The sequence below is a fragment of the Phacochoerus africanus genome, chromosome 11 (assembly GCF_016906955.1).
Source record: "Phacochoerus africanus isolate WHEZ1 chromosome 11, ROS_Pafr_v1, whole genome shotgun sequence".
In the NCBI taxonomy this organism is placed as follows: Eukaryota; Metazoa; Chordata; class Mammalia; order Artiodactyla; family Suidae; genus Phacochoerus; species Phacochoerus africanus.
Genome location: NC_062554.1, coordinates 33043851 through 33061550, shown reverse-complemented (window position 1 = coordinate 33061550; position 17700 = coordinate 33043851). Strand labels below are relative to the sequence as shown.

General features: G+C 40.9%; 1 protein-coding gene and 1 long non-coding RNA gene across 2 annotated transcripts; one reads left to right on the top strand and one right to left on the bottom strand.

Moving 5' to 3' along the window:
• Nucleotides 1-6061: 6061 nt before the first annotated feature.
• Nucleotides 6062-17334, top strand: MMP8 (matrix metallopeptidase 8). The gene is made up of 10 exons (XM_047752828.1): nt 6062-6239; nt 8511-8755; nt 9427-9575; nt 9663-9788; nt 12161-12322; nt 13608-13725; nt 15068-15201; nt 15769-15922; nt 16973-17076; nt 17231-17334. Exons 1-10 carry the CDS (start codon nt 6129-6131, stop codon nt 17332-17334), a joined length of 1407 nt encoding a protein of 468 aa, XP_047608784.1. The 5' UTR covers nt 6062-6128.
• On the bottom strand, nt 11170-12529 carry LOC125111054 (uncharacterized). The gene is made up of 3 exons (XR_007130819.1): nt 12472-12529; nt 11964-12019; nt 11170-11247 (listed from the first exon to the last, which is right to left on the bottom strand). It is a non-coding gene; the product is annotated as an uncharacterized LOC125111054 (long non-coding RNA).
• Nucleotides 17335-17700: the final 366 nt, after the last annotated feature.

Here is a 17700-nt window from a genome sequence, read left to right as displayed (position 1 = left end):
TTCATTTCTGTGATATTGTGATTTACAAGAAATATATATAGTTGGTCATTCAGAGCCACAGTTTCTGCCTCACATCCTGCAAAACCCATAGGAATTTTCCCTAAGTGTTGAGAGTGATATATGTGTCTTTTGCAAGTGAGGTGACTTTGGGAAAGCACCTAAGAATGGGGGCTGGTAACCAAGAGACACAACCATGTGATTAAAAGTTTGCAACTGTCAGCACTACCCCCAAACAAATTCTGAGTGTTTGAAGAGGAATTGGAGGTTGAATTAGTTGCCAATGGCCAATGATTTAATCAGTTGTGGCTATGCAATGAAGCCTGCATAAAAACCCAAAAGGACAGGGTTTGGAGAGCTTCCACACTGGTGGACGTGTGGAGATGAGTGCCCCTTCTCTCATAACTTGCCCTATGCATCTCTTCTAGCAGGTTTTTTTTTCTGAGTTATATTATTTTATAATAAATTCGTGATCTAGTAATTAAAATGTTTCTCTGAATTCTGTGAGCTATTCTAGCAAATTAAATGAACCCAAGGAGAAGGTCGTAGGGACCCCTGATTTATAGCCAGTTGGTTAGAAGCACAGGTAACAACCTGAGCTTGTGATTGGTGTCTGAAGTGTGTGTGAGGAGGGCAGGGGGCTGTCTTGTAGAGCTGAACCCTTAACCTATGGAATCAGATGTTCTCTCTGGGTAGTGTCAGAACTGAAGTGAATTCTCAGCCATCCTGCTAGTGTCCAAGCATTGTTTATTACATTTGTAGGGACCCCAGCCCTACACATACATACACACTGAAATTCCGTCTCAGAACATGAAGAGTTTCTCCTGTCTCTGCCTTTGCTCCTTGTTTCTTCTAATCCCACCCTCATTCACCTCAATATCAATGCCAACATTCAGTCCGTTGTTCAAAATTCATCTAGAGGCCACTCTCTCCATGAAGCCTTTGCAGATCTCTTCAACGGGTGTGACTGTCCCTTCTCTTAAACCCTCAAGGTGTGGGTGTTCACCATTCTTGTTGTATATTCTCTATCCTCTCTTGCAAAGGGACTCATTTATTTATTTATTTTTGGCTTTTTAAGGCTGCACCCATGGTATGTGGAGGTTCTCAGGCTAGAAGTCCAATCAGAGCTACAGCTGCCAGCCTATGCCACAGCCACAGCAACATCAGATCTGAGCTGCATCTGTGACCTACACCACAGCTCATGGCAATGTCAGATCCTTAACTCACTGAGCAAGGCCAGGGATTGAACCCCCAACCTCACGGTTCCTAGTCAGATTTGTTTCTGTGGCGCCATGACAGGAACTCCTACAAAGGGGTTCTTGACTCATTCTCAGAGTTACCTGTGATGCTCCTTAAAATTGCATTTGCTCCCCAGATTCTGACCCAGGGGCTGGAGTGGAGCCAACTTATCTGTATTTTTAATACAGATTCTGATGTTGAGCTGAGACTGAGAACCAATGCCTTATTTTGAATTTTCTCTCACTGAAAGAATAAAAGGAGAGATTACCAGAAAGGGTAAATGGAAAGATAAATTTGAATCAGATCTCTGAGCTTCTGTGTCTTTATCTTTAAAGTGGGCATAATAACCCCTTCTTCCTTGGGTTGTTATGAACCTTAAGGAAGATAACATGTAGTAAACATCTAAGACTGAGTCCTGCAGAGTGAAGACAATACGCGTTTCCCTCACTTGACAGTAAAGACTGCCAGCTTAGCAAAGTGTTTAATGCATGATGGTTTATGTGATTGTAGCTTAACCATTTATTCTCTGTGCAAAGAACATATAAGTTACACGCATATGTTCCCTGGCTGCCGTGAGCTCTGGATACTGAAGGAAACTGCATGCAAGTTACTTCATCACTCAGTGGCTTAACTCTGAAGCACTTCTCTTTCTGGAAAAGAGGACCTTTTCAACATTGCTAACTCACACAATGCACACAAGAACTGTCACGGCCATAAATTCACCACATTCTCAATACAAAGAGAAAAGCACACAGAGTTTACACAGAGCTATCACCTACACCATTTCATCTCACCCTCCTGATGCCATACAAAGAAGGCAATAATGTACCAGTTTTATAGAAGTGGAAGATGAGGCTCAGAAGAATTTGGATGGTTTGCTCAAAGTTACATAAGTAGAAAGTTGCAGAACTACAATTCAAACCCAGTTAGTATAATCTCAAGTCCAGTCCTCTTTACTCTTCATCACAGCTGAACCCAGCAATTACCAGTTAACTTGATAAGGGCGTATGGACAGGCAACCCTGAGCATCACAGTTCAAAAACGCATGATGCAGAGAACATTTTGCCTTTGCATATTGAATCACAGATCTGAGAGTTCCTGTGTGGCTCAGAGGCTTAAGAACCTGACATAGTTTCCATGAGGGTGCGGGTATGATCCCAGGCCTTGCTCAGTGGGTTAAGGATCCACAGTTGCAACAAGTTGTGGTATAGATCACAGATGCAGCTCAGATCCCAAGTTGCAGTGGCTGTGACCATAGGCCAGCAGCTGCAGCTCCAATTTGACCCCTAGCCTGGGAATTTCCATATGCCACTGGTGCAGTCTATTTAAAAAAAAAAAAAAAAGGCATCTGCTTCACTGCATAAACTGCTATACTGAGCATGTGCTATTTCCTCCACTCGTTGGCATCACACATTGGCAAACTCCTACTCACCTTTCAAGATTCAGGCACATCTGAACACCTCTGGGTAGCTCTGCTGCTACCTCTGCTCAATCTGGCTGGCTGGACACATTCTTCTCTTTTCTTTCTTTTTGTTTTAAACTAAAGAGAAAACTATATACATGCAACCAGTTTCATCTCTTTGGGCCAAGAAAGCAAAATTAAGCCATAAAATTACAACTTGCTACCTCTGCTGTGAAACAGCATTTCAGTTGATCAAACTAGGTTGTTGTCTTCAGAGGACGGCATTAGCAAGACAGAAGGACCCTCCATTGCCTTTCATTGTCTCCATCCAAAACTAAATTTCCACCATCTTCTTTACATGCCCTGAAACTCCTAGGGATCAAAGCCTTCATTTTTTAAAAAAAATGCAATTTTTTTTTCTATTTGTTTATTTTTCTTTTTAGGGCCCCACTCGCTGCATATGGAAGTTTCCACGCTAGGGGTCAAATTGGAGCTGCATCTGCAACCTACACCACAGCTCATGGCAATGCTAGATCACTGACCCACTGAAGGAGGCCAGGGATCAACCCCGAAAGCTCATGGATTCTAGTTGGATTTGTTAACCACTGAGCCACAAAGGGAACTCCCTTTTTTTCTATTCAGAAGTTGGCTTAAAAGACAAATGGCCCCTACGTTCACACAAAGGTGAAAATGACGGATAGCTGGTCTTTTCCCAGAAGGAGATTTTCCAAGGAGAGGGTCTGAGAGAACTCTGAGTTCCAGGCACTGGGAGAAGGGAGGCGCAGACACCAGGAAGGTAAGGGGTGGTCAGGGGAAGAGAAGGCACTTAGATCAGAAAGCAGAAGCTGGGGTCCCTGAAAACAAACGTGGCCTTCTCCACCACTGCACTGGGACTGGACCTACCATCAGGGACCCAAACCCAGCAATTCTGGTTTTGAATACAACACTTGCACAAACACGATTGAACTGAGTTCAACAAAGTTTGGGATTGTTGTCTAAATCCCTTCCCATTATTTTCAGAAGAAAGTACCTTTGTAAACCTTATAAACAAGCCAATACATCAGAATAACTCAACATAAGTAGACCAACATTAAGGCATACTCATTTAGGAAGAAAAGTTTTTTTTCACTAAAGATCTAAGAATGGATGTGTGTATATGTATAACTGAATCACTTCATTGTAGAGCAGAAATTATCACAACATTGATACTTCAATAAAACTTAAAAAATGAAAAGATCTGGAGTTCCCATCTTGGCTCAGCAGAAATGAATCTGACTAGCATCCATGAGGACACAAGCTCAATCCCTGGCCTCGCTCAGTGGATTAAGGATCCGGCATTGCAGTGAGCTGTGATGTAGGTTACACATGAGGCTTGGATCCCCCGTTGCTGTGGCTGTGGCACAGGCCAGCAGCTATAGCTCCGATTCGACCCCTAGCCTGGGAACCTCCATGTGGCAAGGGTGCAGCCAAAAAAAAAGACAAAAAAAAAAGATCTAATGCAGAGGAAGTCACCTCTCGACTAAGTTGTGCACCCAGGGAGGGTTAACATGATCATGACATTAGAACAGCTTGAATTTCAGCTAGCACCTGAGGAGAAGAAATGGATCCCCACATCTCTGCATGTCCACATTCCACTCTTCCTTTGAGGACAAGTTCAAATTCTACCTCCCTCATGAAGCCTCCCTTGATGCTACCTACCCTGACTCCCACAATATTTCATCTGAGCCACTGTTAACATATCTCCAATAATCTAGTAGCCAGCACAGCACCCGGCCTACAGTAAGCATCAGGAAATGTTTATTGAGTGAACATAATAATCTACATCATAAACATCCATCTGCTATCCAGATATGTTCTAACTCAAGACCTATTTCTTCAGATTGTTCACAAAGTTCCTAAGAGACTTTAGGAAGGAATTGAACCACCTACCATCTCAAATAAAGACATTACCAACACATTAACACATGCTATACATCATACACGTTGATCCATACATTTATGCACAAGAATATCTGCCCTCGAAGAATACAGTTGACCCTTGAACAACTGAGGTCTGAACTGTGTAGGTCCACTTACACCCGGATTTTTTTCAGTAGTAAATACTACAGTACTGCATGATCTGCATTACTTGAATCTGCCAATGCAGAATCACATATACAGAGAATTTTAGTATACAGAGGGCTGACCATAAATTGCAGGCAAATTTTAAGTTGCACAGAGGGTTGGTGTCTCTAACCCTCCCCTTTGTTAAGGGTCACTTGTACATAGAAGAATATATACAAAGACTGTGTATGGTAACAAGCTATATGCACGTAGAGTCAGAATAAATAGGACCAGGTGACATGATTTGGAAAGCTGGCCCAAGAGCCTGTGACCAATACAGCCACTATGCAGCCACATTGTCTAAAAATCCCCTCTGTGTCTTTTCCCCTGGAGTATATAAGACACTCCAGGCTCCCTCTCTCTTGTCGTCTTCACCATGCATACAAGCCATGGTCTCCCAGTTGTTGCCAGCCTGGAGCTACTGCTAGGTAGCTAGCTGCTGGGCCAGCTGGACACTAGAATGGGAAACTAGAGAACAGGGTCTGATGGCCTAGCTGCAAGCTCAGCCTCTAAACATATCCCTTGGGACTGGGTTCTGGCTCCTCGACAAGGTCAGCCTGGGACTTGTCCAAGCTGTCTCACTTCTCCAGATTTTATTTCATCTGCAAAATGAAAGCACAGCATCTATCTCTCAAGGCCCTGTGAAGAGGGCCTGCGGTAACACACATACAACATGTACACCTGGGACATAATAAATATCCAGCCAATGATGATGATCGTCGTCATCCTCAGTGTTGCTCTCTTCGTCTTTCCCATGGAAAATCCAGGCTGCGGATTGGGGATTTTCTAATACATTGATGCCAAAACCACTTTGTCCAGAAGCTGTTCCAGGGCATCCATGACTAAACCTGGCTCCATCACAAGGTACACAAGCTCATACTCTCCTCACCCACAAGGTGGGGGAAAGCACAGGGATTCTCCAATTGGGCTCCTTGCTCCCAAGATACCTACCACTGATCAAACATCATTCTACAGCATAAATTAATACAGCCTCAGCATCTGACATATCCAGAAACTGTAAACCCATAGATAACTGCTCTTCATTAACTTCAGGATTAGTTCCTTTTTCCTTTTCTTTGACCAGACAATTTTGCAAAAGTAAATATCTAAACCCCCCAAAAGCAGAGTAACAGATTGTACTTTTTTCCTGCTGAAAGGCTGCCCTATTGGGGGGAGGGGGTACTTGATCTCATTATAACATTGCAAAACAGTCAGAGTGTAATTAACCTGTGTTGCTTCATATTCCTGATGTGGCAATTGTTTAAGACATGGCTTTATAAGGGACTAAATGAAAGCAGTGAGTGACACATGATGCTGTGAATTTCAGGGTACCCACCAGGGGAAGGGCAGAAGGAAGGCCTGGAGAGGTAGTTTTGGAGACAAGGCCATGTTCAGTCTGAAAATTCTTCTACTTCTGCTCTTACTCCATGAGCAGCTTTCCAAAGGCTTTCCAGTACCTTCAGAATCTCCAGAAGAGAAAAATGCAAAAATTGCTCAGGTAAATTAACTATCAGTTAGGTGGGTGGTTGATTTGCTTGCTGGCGATGGAAAATTGTTTGGGTTGTTTTCTCTTTTTAGTTAAAACAGCCTGAAAGAATGCTGTGAATGATTGGTTTGAGGTTGAACCCTCGGAAAATACTGCTGCCAAGCTTCTCCAGCCAGGGAAATCTTTTAGAAGGAATGGTTTTAATTATAAAACAAAATGGTTTGCTTTCTCACTTACCTAAGATTTTCCCTTCCAGTATATCTGTAACCCAATTACTGCATGACTAGTGCTTTTTATACGGACTTGTTTTTGCAGCCAAAAATCTCAGGTGTCCAGGAGAGCATGAGGATGGGAAACTATAAGGAACTAGAAATCAGCTCATAGTGTAATCATAATACCAGACTATAGGACTGTTTATAAACTTTTACAAGCACTAGAAAAGCAAAAGCAAGGGCTTTTTTTCCATTATTTCACAGTATGAAAGGCCAAATTTTTGAGAAACACAAGGGAATACTATCAGAAATTTGCCATGCAGAATTTTCCTAGCATTACAGTTTTAGAAAAGCATTTTTTATTGTTGAGTATTCTTTGCTTTTACTTTCTTTTAAAAACAATGTTTCTTACAATGGTAATAGTAACTCATTGGCTAATACCTAGAATTAATTGTTTACTCTGCAATGTGCCCTGCTCAGCATCTCACAAACATTGTCTCATTTTATACTATGACGACCCTGTAAGTGTGGATTATTATTTCCACTTTAGAAACAAAAGTGAATCTTATTAGCAGGTGCAATCTATTAGATATAGAATGTATAAACAAGAAGGTTGTACTTTATAGCACAAGGAACTATATTCAATACCTTGTAATAAACAATAATGGAAAAGAATATGAAAAAGAACATATATATACCTATATATCTATATATATATATAGATATATGTATACCTGAATCACTTTGCTGTACAGCAGAAATAAACACAACATTGGGAATTACCATCGGACTCAGTGGTTAGTGAACTTGACTAGTACCCATGAGGATGCAGGTTTGATCCCTGGCCTTGCTCTTGTGTTAAGGATCTGGTGCTGCCGTGGGCTGTGGTGTAGGTTGCAGACGTGGCTCAGATCCTGCGTGGCTGTGGCTGTAGTGTAGGCCATCAGCTATAGCTCCAATTTGACCCCTAGCCTAGGAACCTCCATATGGCACGGGTGCTGCCCTAAAAAGACAAAAGACAAAAAAAAAAAGAAAGAAAAGAAGAAATAAACACAACATTGTATATCAACTGTACATCAATTTAAATTTTTTAATTTTATTACAGTATAGTTGATTTACAATGTTTCTCCAGTTTCTCTTGTACAGCAAAGTGACCCAATCATACACAGTCCACCCTGCTGCATAGTAGGACCCCATTGCCCATCCATTCCAAATTTTAAAAAAATTTAAATGAATCTTAAATCATCTAAGTGATGTGCCCAAAAACACACAATCTGTGGCAAAGCTAAGATTTGAACCCAGACTGCAAAGCCTATGTGAGCACAAAAGCACTTTGTCCTATGTCACCTGCAAAGTGCCACTTAAGGTACTTAAGGTACAAGAAAGAAGTCTCATGATTAGCTTGTGAACACCCCTCAGTACCTTTACTTCTTAATGAGTGCTAGTTCCACGCAAAGAGTTACTGTGGTGGATAAATTCTAATGACAGGGATGCTGCTCTTGCCCAAAAATGTGTTTGGAGTTCTTCTTTTGAAATCGCCAATTCGACAATTTCATTTGGGAAGCACCATGGTGAATTGGGACCTAATTATCATCTTGGTTAGGTTCCTTATTTCTCTGTATGCCCACTTCTTAATATGGATGATTAAACCTCCTGTACCATAGTGAAAAGAGGATTGAAAAAGAGTCTACATTTAGGTAACTAACACCTCAAGAAGTCAACAAATGGTGGTGCTGTTTTGTTTTTTGTTTTTAATAAAAATAAGAATGCAGTATCAGGAGTGTATATTACCATTTTGCTTGAGGTCTTGGACCTTATCCTTTTGATGTACCATTTTTTTATTCATAAACATTAACTCTAGCACTGAACGGGGAGATTGGTTGTTTGTTTTTTTTTTTTTCTCCAGTAGGCACTGTTCTCTCAAAATCAACCAACAAATGCGTGTTTTTGTGTCTGTAGCCATCGGGTTATTAGTCCTGGTTTGACTTCTGCGGTGACTTAGGAATGCAAAATGCCCAGAACTAAAGGTAAATTTCACAGCAAATTTCCTCATATGTTTGTCTTTTTCCAGGATTACCTGGAAAAGTTCTACCAATTACCAACGTACAGATATAAGTATGAAAGGAGGAAAAGCGCTAGTGAGATTGTTGAGAAGCTTAAAGAAATGCAACGATTCTTTGGACTGAACGAGACAGGGAAGCTAAATAATGAAACCCTGGAGATGATGAGAAAGCCTCGCTGTGGAGTGCCCGATAGCGGCGATTTTATGTTAACCCCAGGAAACCCCAAGTGGAAACAAACCACCCTCACCTACAGGTGATATGTCTAGAGTTTCAGAATTCATTCATTCGGCCGGCGTTCACTGAGCTCTTGTGATTTGCCAGGCACTGTTCTAGGGCTTGGACAACACTAGTGACATACAAATAAATAAATATCCTTGCTCTCAGGAAGTTTAGATTCTAGTGAATGAGTATGAGAATGAAAGGGTTGGGTTCTTTTCAGTCCAAAGCCTGCCATTTTTGTCTTCTTCTCTAACAATCTAAAGAGGACTATGGCAAAGTCAGGCTGGCTCTTTAAGAACTCACTTAGGGACTCAAAAAAGGTTTAATCATTGCTGGAGAGAATTTAGCCCCACCATCCATGCTTCTTGATGATGATCATGATAATAACGGAACTCATTATTTGTTAAATATTACTGTTTACCAAGTAGTGAACTAAATGCTTGACATATATTTAATTTTAACAATCCTATGAGAAGGGTACTATTTTATTATCATTATTTTATGAATAAAGAAACTGCGTTTAAAGACGTGTCATAACTGCCAGAACCCATATCCATCCCCAAGCTTGAGTCCTGCAGGCCTTCCTCCCTCCCTCGTCCATGGCATCACATCACATACACAACAAACCCCAAACTGGAGCACTAGAGCAATTCAACCTACTGATGGGCTGCTGTTCTGAACAATAATGAACTTGTCATTTTGAAGGATTATTAAATATACCCAACAATTGCCAAAGACTGATGTGGAAAGAATTATTGCAAAAGCCCTTCAACTCTGGAGTCAAGCATCACCCCTGAAATTCATCAGCACCTCAGAGGAAGAAGCAGATATCAAGATTGCTTTTGTCCAAAGAGGTAGGCTCAATGCAGTCTTGCTCAATTTTGTTTTCTCTGGCTAAACTGAGACTTGGCAAATATCTAATACAAATTGTTTTATTTCAGATCATGGTGACAATTCTCCATTTGATGGACCCAATGGAATCCTTGCTCATGCCTTTCAGCCAGGCCCAGGTATTGGAGGAGATGTTCATTTTGATGCAGAAGAAACATGGACCAAAACCTCCAAAAGTAAGTTAATTGAGGTTATGTCCACATGTAGCTTCTAAATGAACTTTTCCACATTAGAATTCCCCCCCACACACATACACATGTTATTATAACGTTTCAAACTCACACAAACTGACCATTTAAAATTCTTCCTATATCAAGATATTAAGTCAATTTAGGTTTAAAAAAAAAAATCCTAAACTCTAACCTCATTCCCTAAGGCAAGAATAAACAATAAACCATGGCTAAGTCCTTCCTGGCCCTATTTGTATAAATAAAGTTTCACTGGAACAGGGGCACATACTCTATTGTTTATGCATCCTCATGGCTGCTTTCATACAATAGCAGAGCTGAGCAGTTGTCACAAAGACCATATAGCTGACAAAATCTAGAATATTTACTATCAGGACCTTTATAGAAAAAGTTGGCTTACCACTGCTTTAGGGCATATCTTTATCTTAATATTGTGAAATGTAATGATGTTTGAAAAAGGTCCCATTTTGGAGAACTCAGAAATAACTGGGTTTATCTTGAAAACTGTCCTATTTATGACAGAGCAACCATCCAGTTATTCTTGTTCATCTAGTTATTTCATCTTCATGGAGCTCTTTTTCAGTAATATGCTCCCACATAGCAAACTGCCCCTTTCAGAAGACTCAGAGTAAGAAGGGTTGGACCACCCGAAAGGAAGAATTGAGTATAAGGAGGTATACTTATATAGAGAGGTGTATCCAGAACACATGGTACTTTACAAAGCCCAGGGTAATAAGAGGCCACAGATCTCCACCTGGCCTGTTCAGCTTTGATCTCTGCTCCCTCTAATTTTCTACAACACTGCAGCATGATTTGTCTTTGGAGAGCCCAGTGTTTACATTTTATAGGCCAAATATGTCCAAATACTTTCACTTGACACTGAAAGCTCTTGGGGATTTTCCAACCATGTCTTTCTTACGGTGCCGCATTGCACACTCACTGTTCCTAGATATCATACCACGTGCTTTCCAACTTCCCCACACATTGTTTTGCTCACATTGTTTCCTATTCCTGAAAGGCCCTTCCCCACATTCTAAGCCCCGCCTTTCAAAATCTCTCTCTATCCAGACTCCAAATGCCACCCCCATCTTGTTGTTCAGCTGGAAATAAGGCCCTCCTCTCAGAATCCCAACAGCCTTTGTTTCTCCTTCTTTAACTGCTGTCCTCATTATTCTGTGCATTCAAGGTTTGCACATATCTCCCCTTCTAGTCTATGCATCATGACAAATCCCCCAGAGCCCCTTGCCTAGAATTCCAGACACTCAAAGACGTTTCTTAAAGCATCCGTGAATCGAGAAAGCAAATCTTGGAGCATGGAAAGAATATTACTAAGCTAATTACTGTCAGGAGTCAAACATTTGATAAGAGCATAGGACTTGCCATCCTACCTGGTTCAATGCCAGCTCTACCACTTTTTGTTGCAAATCTGTGGGCTTCAGTTCCTTCACTGTAAAAATATTTCCAACAATACCTTATTAAAATGTTTTTGATTAAATATTATTACAATTCCTAGCATATAAGAAAGTGCTCTGCAATTATAATCATTTTTTTAAGTAGGCATGTAAGAAAACAGTGTCTGTGAGATAACACACAGACTAGCTGGAGTGAGGGAGTCACATCAGAAAGCCAGTCCTCAAATGTCTGCAGGAGCCGAATAGAGCAGTCTTGGACTTGGCGAAGGAGCTCAGGCTTTATTTGACAGGAAGCATAAGCCTCAGAAGTTTTTACACTCCCAGTTGTGAAGGGCACTATGCTCATGGAAGTTAAAAGATAAGGGCAGGGAGCAATAAGAGGCTACATCTGTCTCCTTCTGGCGGAGAATTCCTGAAGCTTGGAGAACTCAGAATCAAGGGAGAGCTGGTACTAGGCTCTGGGTGATCAGGGAGCCACAGTGAGTCAGTTCTGCATCCAAGGTACTCTTGCTGCCTGGCAGGCTTCTTTTCTAATGGCCTCTTCACTGGGACTCTACTCATGGGGTTGTGGGTCTGGGAGGCTGGAGAGGGGCAGGTGTGGGTACACAGGAGGAGAGGGCTTCTGAAAGTCCTGAGGTCTGTGATAGCTCTGCCATCATTTCTGTAAGCCTCAGGTCCATACCCATGAAATACAGGAATTAGAATAAAGGCGGCCTTTCTTGGTTCTAAGATTTGATGAGTTCATACTCACCTAATATCAACCTGTAACTCCCACCTTATTCCTTCCAATCTCCAGTTCTTAAGTACCTAAGGAGACAAAGAAAAGGGCAGGCATGGAAAGAGCAATTTCTCCAGGTAGTTTTGGCTCAGAAGCTGCATTCCTTGAGATCCTATTTCTACCACCCTTCAACCCACTTGGAGCTATTCACCACACATCTTTCATTTCAGATTACAACTTGTTTCTTGTTGCTGCCCATGAATTTGGCCATTCCTTGGGGCTGTCTCACTCCACTGACCCTGGTGCCTTGATGTATCCCAACTATGCTTTCAGTGAACCCAGCACGTACTCGCTCCCTCAAGATGACATCAATGGCATCCAGGCCATTTATGGTAAGGTCATCTGAAGAGCAGCAGCACACCGTTAGACCAGGACTTGGCAAGGATGTTCATTGCAGTCTAGTCTTTGGTGATGGAAGTTGGAGGGCACCTAGGAATCTATTGGGAGGAAAATCTACAGGTCAAATGTGGTTGATACACACCATAACGTGCTCCACTGGGAAGCGCCAAATCAGATGTACATATGGCATAACATAGATGAATTTTTCCTGGAATAGAAGTAGAATGACACATATTACACAGTGTATAAATTACACAATCCATGAATCTACACAAATTAAAAATGCATAGAGACAAAGCAAGGCATTTTCAAGAAACATGCAAACAAATATGTATATACTGAACATATCAAGATTGTTGTCTGCAGGGCAAAAAGGGGAGTGGGAATGGAGCATGCAGAGGAAGAAATATTTTTTAAAGGAGTGACTGATACTTTTCAGGGGGGATATAGTGGCTTTGGCCCTGTTTAAGTGATGCCTGGATAAGACCATTGCATCTCTCCTTCCTCTTGCCCTCCTGCTCCCTAGTGGCTGTGAGTAGGAACCAGAAACCAGGGAAGAGTTTGCAGCTCTCTTAAAAAAATAAAATAATGTCCAATGAAAGAGAGTGGAGTAGAATTGAGTAAAACATTCTCACTCTCTGGGGGAGGGCAGTACAAAACCAAGCATGCCAGGGTCCCACAACAACAAATTTTTTCAAGACAACAGAATTTTCAGAGCCACAGTCTAACTGCCTTACTCTCCAATTCCTTTGCCCCTGAAAATACCTCCTTTCCTGGCTCACCCATGCTTTAACTGTTAGCAGCCCTTTATTCTACAAAGGGAAAACACACTAAAAGTCAAATATGTATAGATAAAAAATATTGTTAAAATTTGATAGATTTATACTGTGAGACAAAAAAAACTAACAGCTTTTTCTGAAGGTGAATTTTATTGAGAAAGGAGGAAGTAGATACTAAGTGACTAAAAATGCAGAAAGAGGAACTAAGAAAGGAAGCAGCATGGGATTCTGATTTTAAACTGAGGTAGGGAAGGAGGAAGAATTCAAATTTCTTTACTTCTCAACTTAACCAGGAGCTGTTGCTAAAGCCACCATTACTTATTTTTAATTTAAAAAAAAAAATCTTTTAAGAGGGCTTAATGTGTGATTACTTTAATGCCCTGTAGGATGGTCTGGTAGCATTTCTTTTCATGTGAAGACCCTTCATCAACCTGAGAAGTAACTGAAGGACACTAAAAGTCACACTGAACTTATGCTTATAAAACGACTTTATTTTCAGGACCTTCAAGCAACCCTGTCCAACCTACTGGACCAACCACACCCAGAGCCTGTGACCCCAGACTGACGTTTGATGCCATTGCCACACTCCGTGGAGAAATAATTTTCTTCAAAGACAGGTATAAGAATGAATTATTCCGGAGTCCCCATTGTGGCACAGCAGGAACGAATCTGACTAGTAAAAATGAGGTTGCCAGTTCGATCCCTCGCCTCGCTCAGTGGGTTAAGGATCTGGCATTGTGGTGAGCTGTGGTGCAGGTCACAGACACGGCTCAAATCCTGTGTTGCTGTGGCGGTGGTGTAGACCTGCAGCTGTAGCTCCAATTCAGCCCGTAGCCTGAGACCCTGGGTACCTCCATACGCCTCGGGTGCAGCCCTAAGAAACAAACAAACAAACAAACAAGCAAACAAACAAACAAAAAAAACGAGAGAGAGAGAGAGAGAGAGAGAGAGAGAAAGTGAACTATTCCTTCTTTTGACTTCTTTTCTTCTACTGGCATAACTTAAAACGGGATTCTAATTCAGTCACACATTACACATTATTTGAATTCTATGTCTGTGCATCTTTTTGATATTGATAGTGCTTTCTAGGTTATGCAAAACCTCCAGGAAAAGAAAAGTAACAAAACTAAATATTTGTAAACATTCAGATGTTTGTGATGATGTGAGCTGTTGGGAACTCTATAGATGGGTTTACCCAACACCAAAATAGCTATTCAATTCTATACCTATTCAGTCAAGTAAATGGAAACTATTCCTTTAACAAGCTACAAGGAAAATCACCCCGATGATTGAATTTTTTAATTTTCCATTGGCTATTTCGTGAGTACGTCATCACAGACTGAGTGTACTTATCTTGCTTTTGCAGGAATAGTCTAAATATTCTTATATTGTAACGTTTCTAACAATAATAATGAAAGAGACTAACAAAAAAACACTTGTCGATGGGCGGGCAGCATAAAATGTAATCAAATAAGGTCACTCCAGTCACTAACTCTGAAAACTGTAAAGTGCTCACCAGATGGACAACATCACCAGAAAGTGCTGGCCATATGCTGGTCACTGCACTGGAAGCCTTGTGTCCATTGTATTGTCATATCCTCCTTACAATCGTTGCTTTTTTTTCTTTTGGGGGGGCTGCACCAATGACATAGGGAAGTTCCCAGGCTCTGGATCAAATTGGAGCTGCAGCTGCAGGCCTACACCAGAGCCACAGCAACGCCAAATCCAAGTCACATCTGCGACCTACGCCATAGCTCACGGCAATGCCAGATCCTTAACCCACTGAGCATTGCCAAGGATTGAACGTGCATCCTCGTGGATACTAGTCAGATTCCTAACCTGCTGAGCCACAACAGGAACGCCCCTCCCAGCAATCTTACAGAGCCAATATCAGCCCAATATTCACAGAAGCTGTCAACTGAGACTGTGGTGTGTGGTTTTCTCCCTGTGTTCCATTAGGTACTTCTGGAGAAGGCACCCTCAACTACGCAGAGTCGAACTCAATTTTATTTCTCTGTTCTGGCCGTCCCTGCGAAATGGCATACAGGCTGCCTATGAGGATTCTGATAAGGACCTGGTTTTCGTATTCAAAGGTTACTGCCTAAGGTTTTCGTCTTATTTTAGTTCCTCCTGATGGGGAGGGAAGGCCTTCTTTGAGGTTCCTTCCAGGTTCAAGGAGGTGAGTCAATGAGAGAGTTACACTGACTGGACCTTTGCAAGAGACCTGGGTTCGGTCCCATCTCTGGCACTAATTGCTGTGTGAACTTGAGCAGGGTGTACCCGCCTCAGGTCTCAGTTTTCTCGTCTACAAAATGAGAAAACGTTACTAGACCATCTGTCATGTTCTTCCACCCTCATCCCAGATAAAATTTTCTAAGATTCCCAAAGCTGTAATTTAATTTTTGTATAGAAGTTATTTAAGAGATGACATCCAACTGTGGGGCCCTGAGTGTCAGGCTAAGAAGTTGGAGATATTTTACAGGTGCTGGGGAACCACTAGGGCTATTACAGCCCAATGAACTTAACCTTACTACTTGTATCTTTTAAAGATTATTTTTCCACCTTTCACGTCTACAATGATTTTATGCAGACTAAGAAGTCATGTATATTTTGTAGGAATGGAAAAACCATATCTAACATATAACCTGAATCACTGGCAGGCAACCAGTACTGGGCTCTGAGCGGCTATGACATTCAGCAAGGTTATCCCAAGAGTATATCAAACTATGGCTTCCCGAGCAGTGTCCAAGCAATTGATGCAGCAGTTTCCTACAGGGGAAAAACATATTTCTTTGTAAACAACCAATTCTGGAGGTAAGGTAAATTGTCTTTTCAATTAGACATGAAAATCTACGTTCCTGTCTACAAACTATCAATGATCAGGCATCTGAAGTTTTAAAATACCTAGATGGTAGAGTTTCCTCTGTGGCACAATGGGATCAGCAGTGTATTGGAAGTGCCGAGAGGCAGGTTAGACACCCAGTTAAGGTTCTGGCAGTTCTTGGATCTGATCCCTGGCCCAGGAACTCCAAAAAATTCAAAAAATAAAATAAAATAAAACTGCCTTAAAAATAAATAAAAATCAAATACCTAGTGGTCTTTGAAAGGCATTCTTTTTTTCTTTTTTTCTTTTTAGGGCCATGCCTGTGGCATATGGAAGTTCCCTAGCTAGGGGCGGAACTCTAGCTGCATCTGCGACCTACACCACAACTTGAGGCAACACCAGATATTTAACCCACTGAGCAAGGCCAGGGGTCAAACCGGCATCCTCACAGACGTAGGGGTCAAACCCGCTAAGCCACAAGGGGAATTCCAGCCATTCTTTTTATAAGATGATTAAAGTTCAGTTTTATAAAGACGCCTGCACAATGGTATTGAGGATTCTATATCATAAAACAGAAAACTTTAATAAAGCACTAAAGTGGGGTGTAAAGAAAGATAGGTTCACTCTCATATATTCTAATGAGTTAAATTTTAAGAGTTAAGTTATACCACACTCCAGCAAATGTTATCCAGACAGCCTCCAGAACTTAGTGCCCAAGATCAACTTATTATTTACATTTATTCACAGAGAGAGACAATGTACCAATTAAGTAAAAGCCTCAGAAAAATATAAGCTATTTTTTTAAATAACTGCACAAGCGATCAGAAGTCTGTTGTAGTGTTAGGGATACCCATATATTTTGTAAATAGGTATGTACACTTAGGTAGAGAAGTCAGCCATTCTTAGTCCCAGTAAATAGGACACTGTGGAAAACAAATGAGAAAATACATGTAAATGCATTTTGTAAGGTGTATGCAATTTAAGTAAAACCACTATACACTGTATTGGTCTTTAACCAAGGATAATTTTTTTCTCATCAGATATGATGACCAAAGACAATCCATGGACCCAGGTTATCCCAAAAGCACAGCAAGTACTTTTCAAGGAATAGAAAGTAAAATAGATGCAGTTTTCCAGCAACATCGTAAGTAGGAAAAAACCTACTAGTAAATTTGTTTAAATGTTTCAAATAGCTTATTTGCATTTGAAAGTTATACTGGGGCAGAGTGGGGTCATTTAAATTGAAAACATCCAAGATCTTCAAAAAGCTAATTTAATATATTATATCTTTTTTATAGACTTCTTCCTTTTCTTCAGTGGACCAATATATTATGCATTTGATCTGAATGCTCGCAGAGTTACTAGAATTGATAGAAGCAATAGATGGCTTAACTGTAGATAAAGTGAAAACAAAATCAAATGTGTTTGTATCGATTTTCTGAATATGGAAGGGAAGTCTAATTTGCATATCTATTATAGTGTGTCCTATTTATACTTTTCTCAATAATAAGTAATGTTGTTTGCTATCACTGTGTTATTGGACCTACCCTCAGTGAAAATACATTTGGCATATTCCACTGCTTTCAGTGTTTGATTTTGCTCTCATATGCTCCATCTAAGGTGAGTGAATCCATCACCAGAAGGAGGAGATTAAGCCTTCTTTTTCACCTCGGTATTCATTAATTCATTACTTGCTTCTGACTTCTAAAATGACCATTTATTTTTAAGTCTTAAATGTATCTGCTACATGTAATTTAGCCCTGGATTT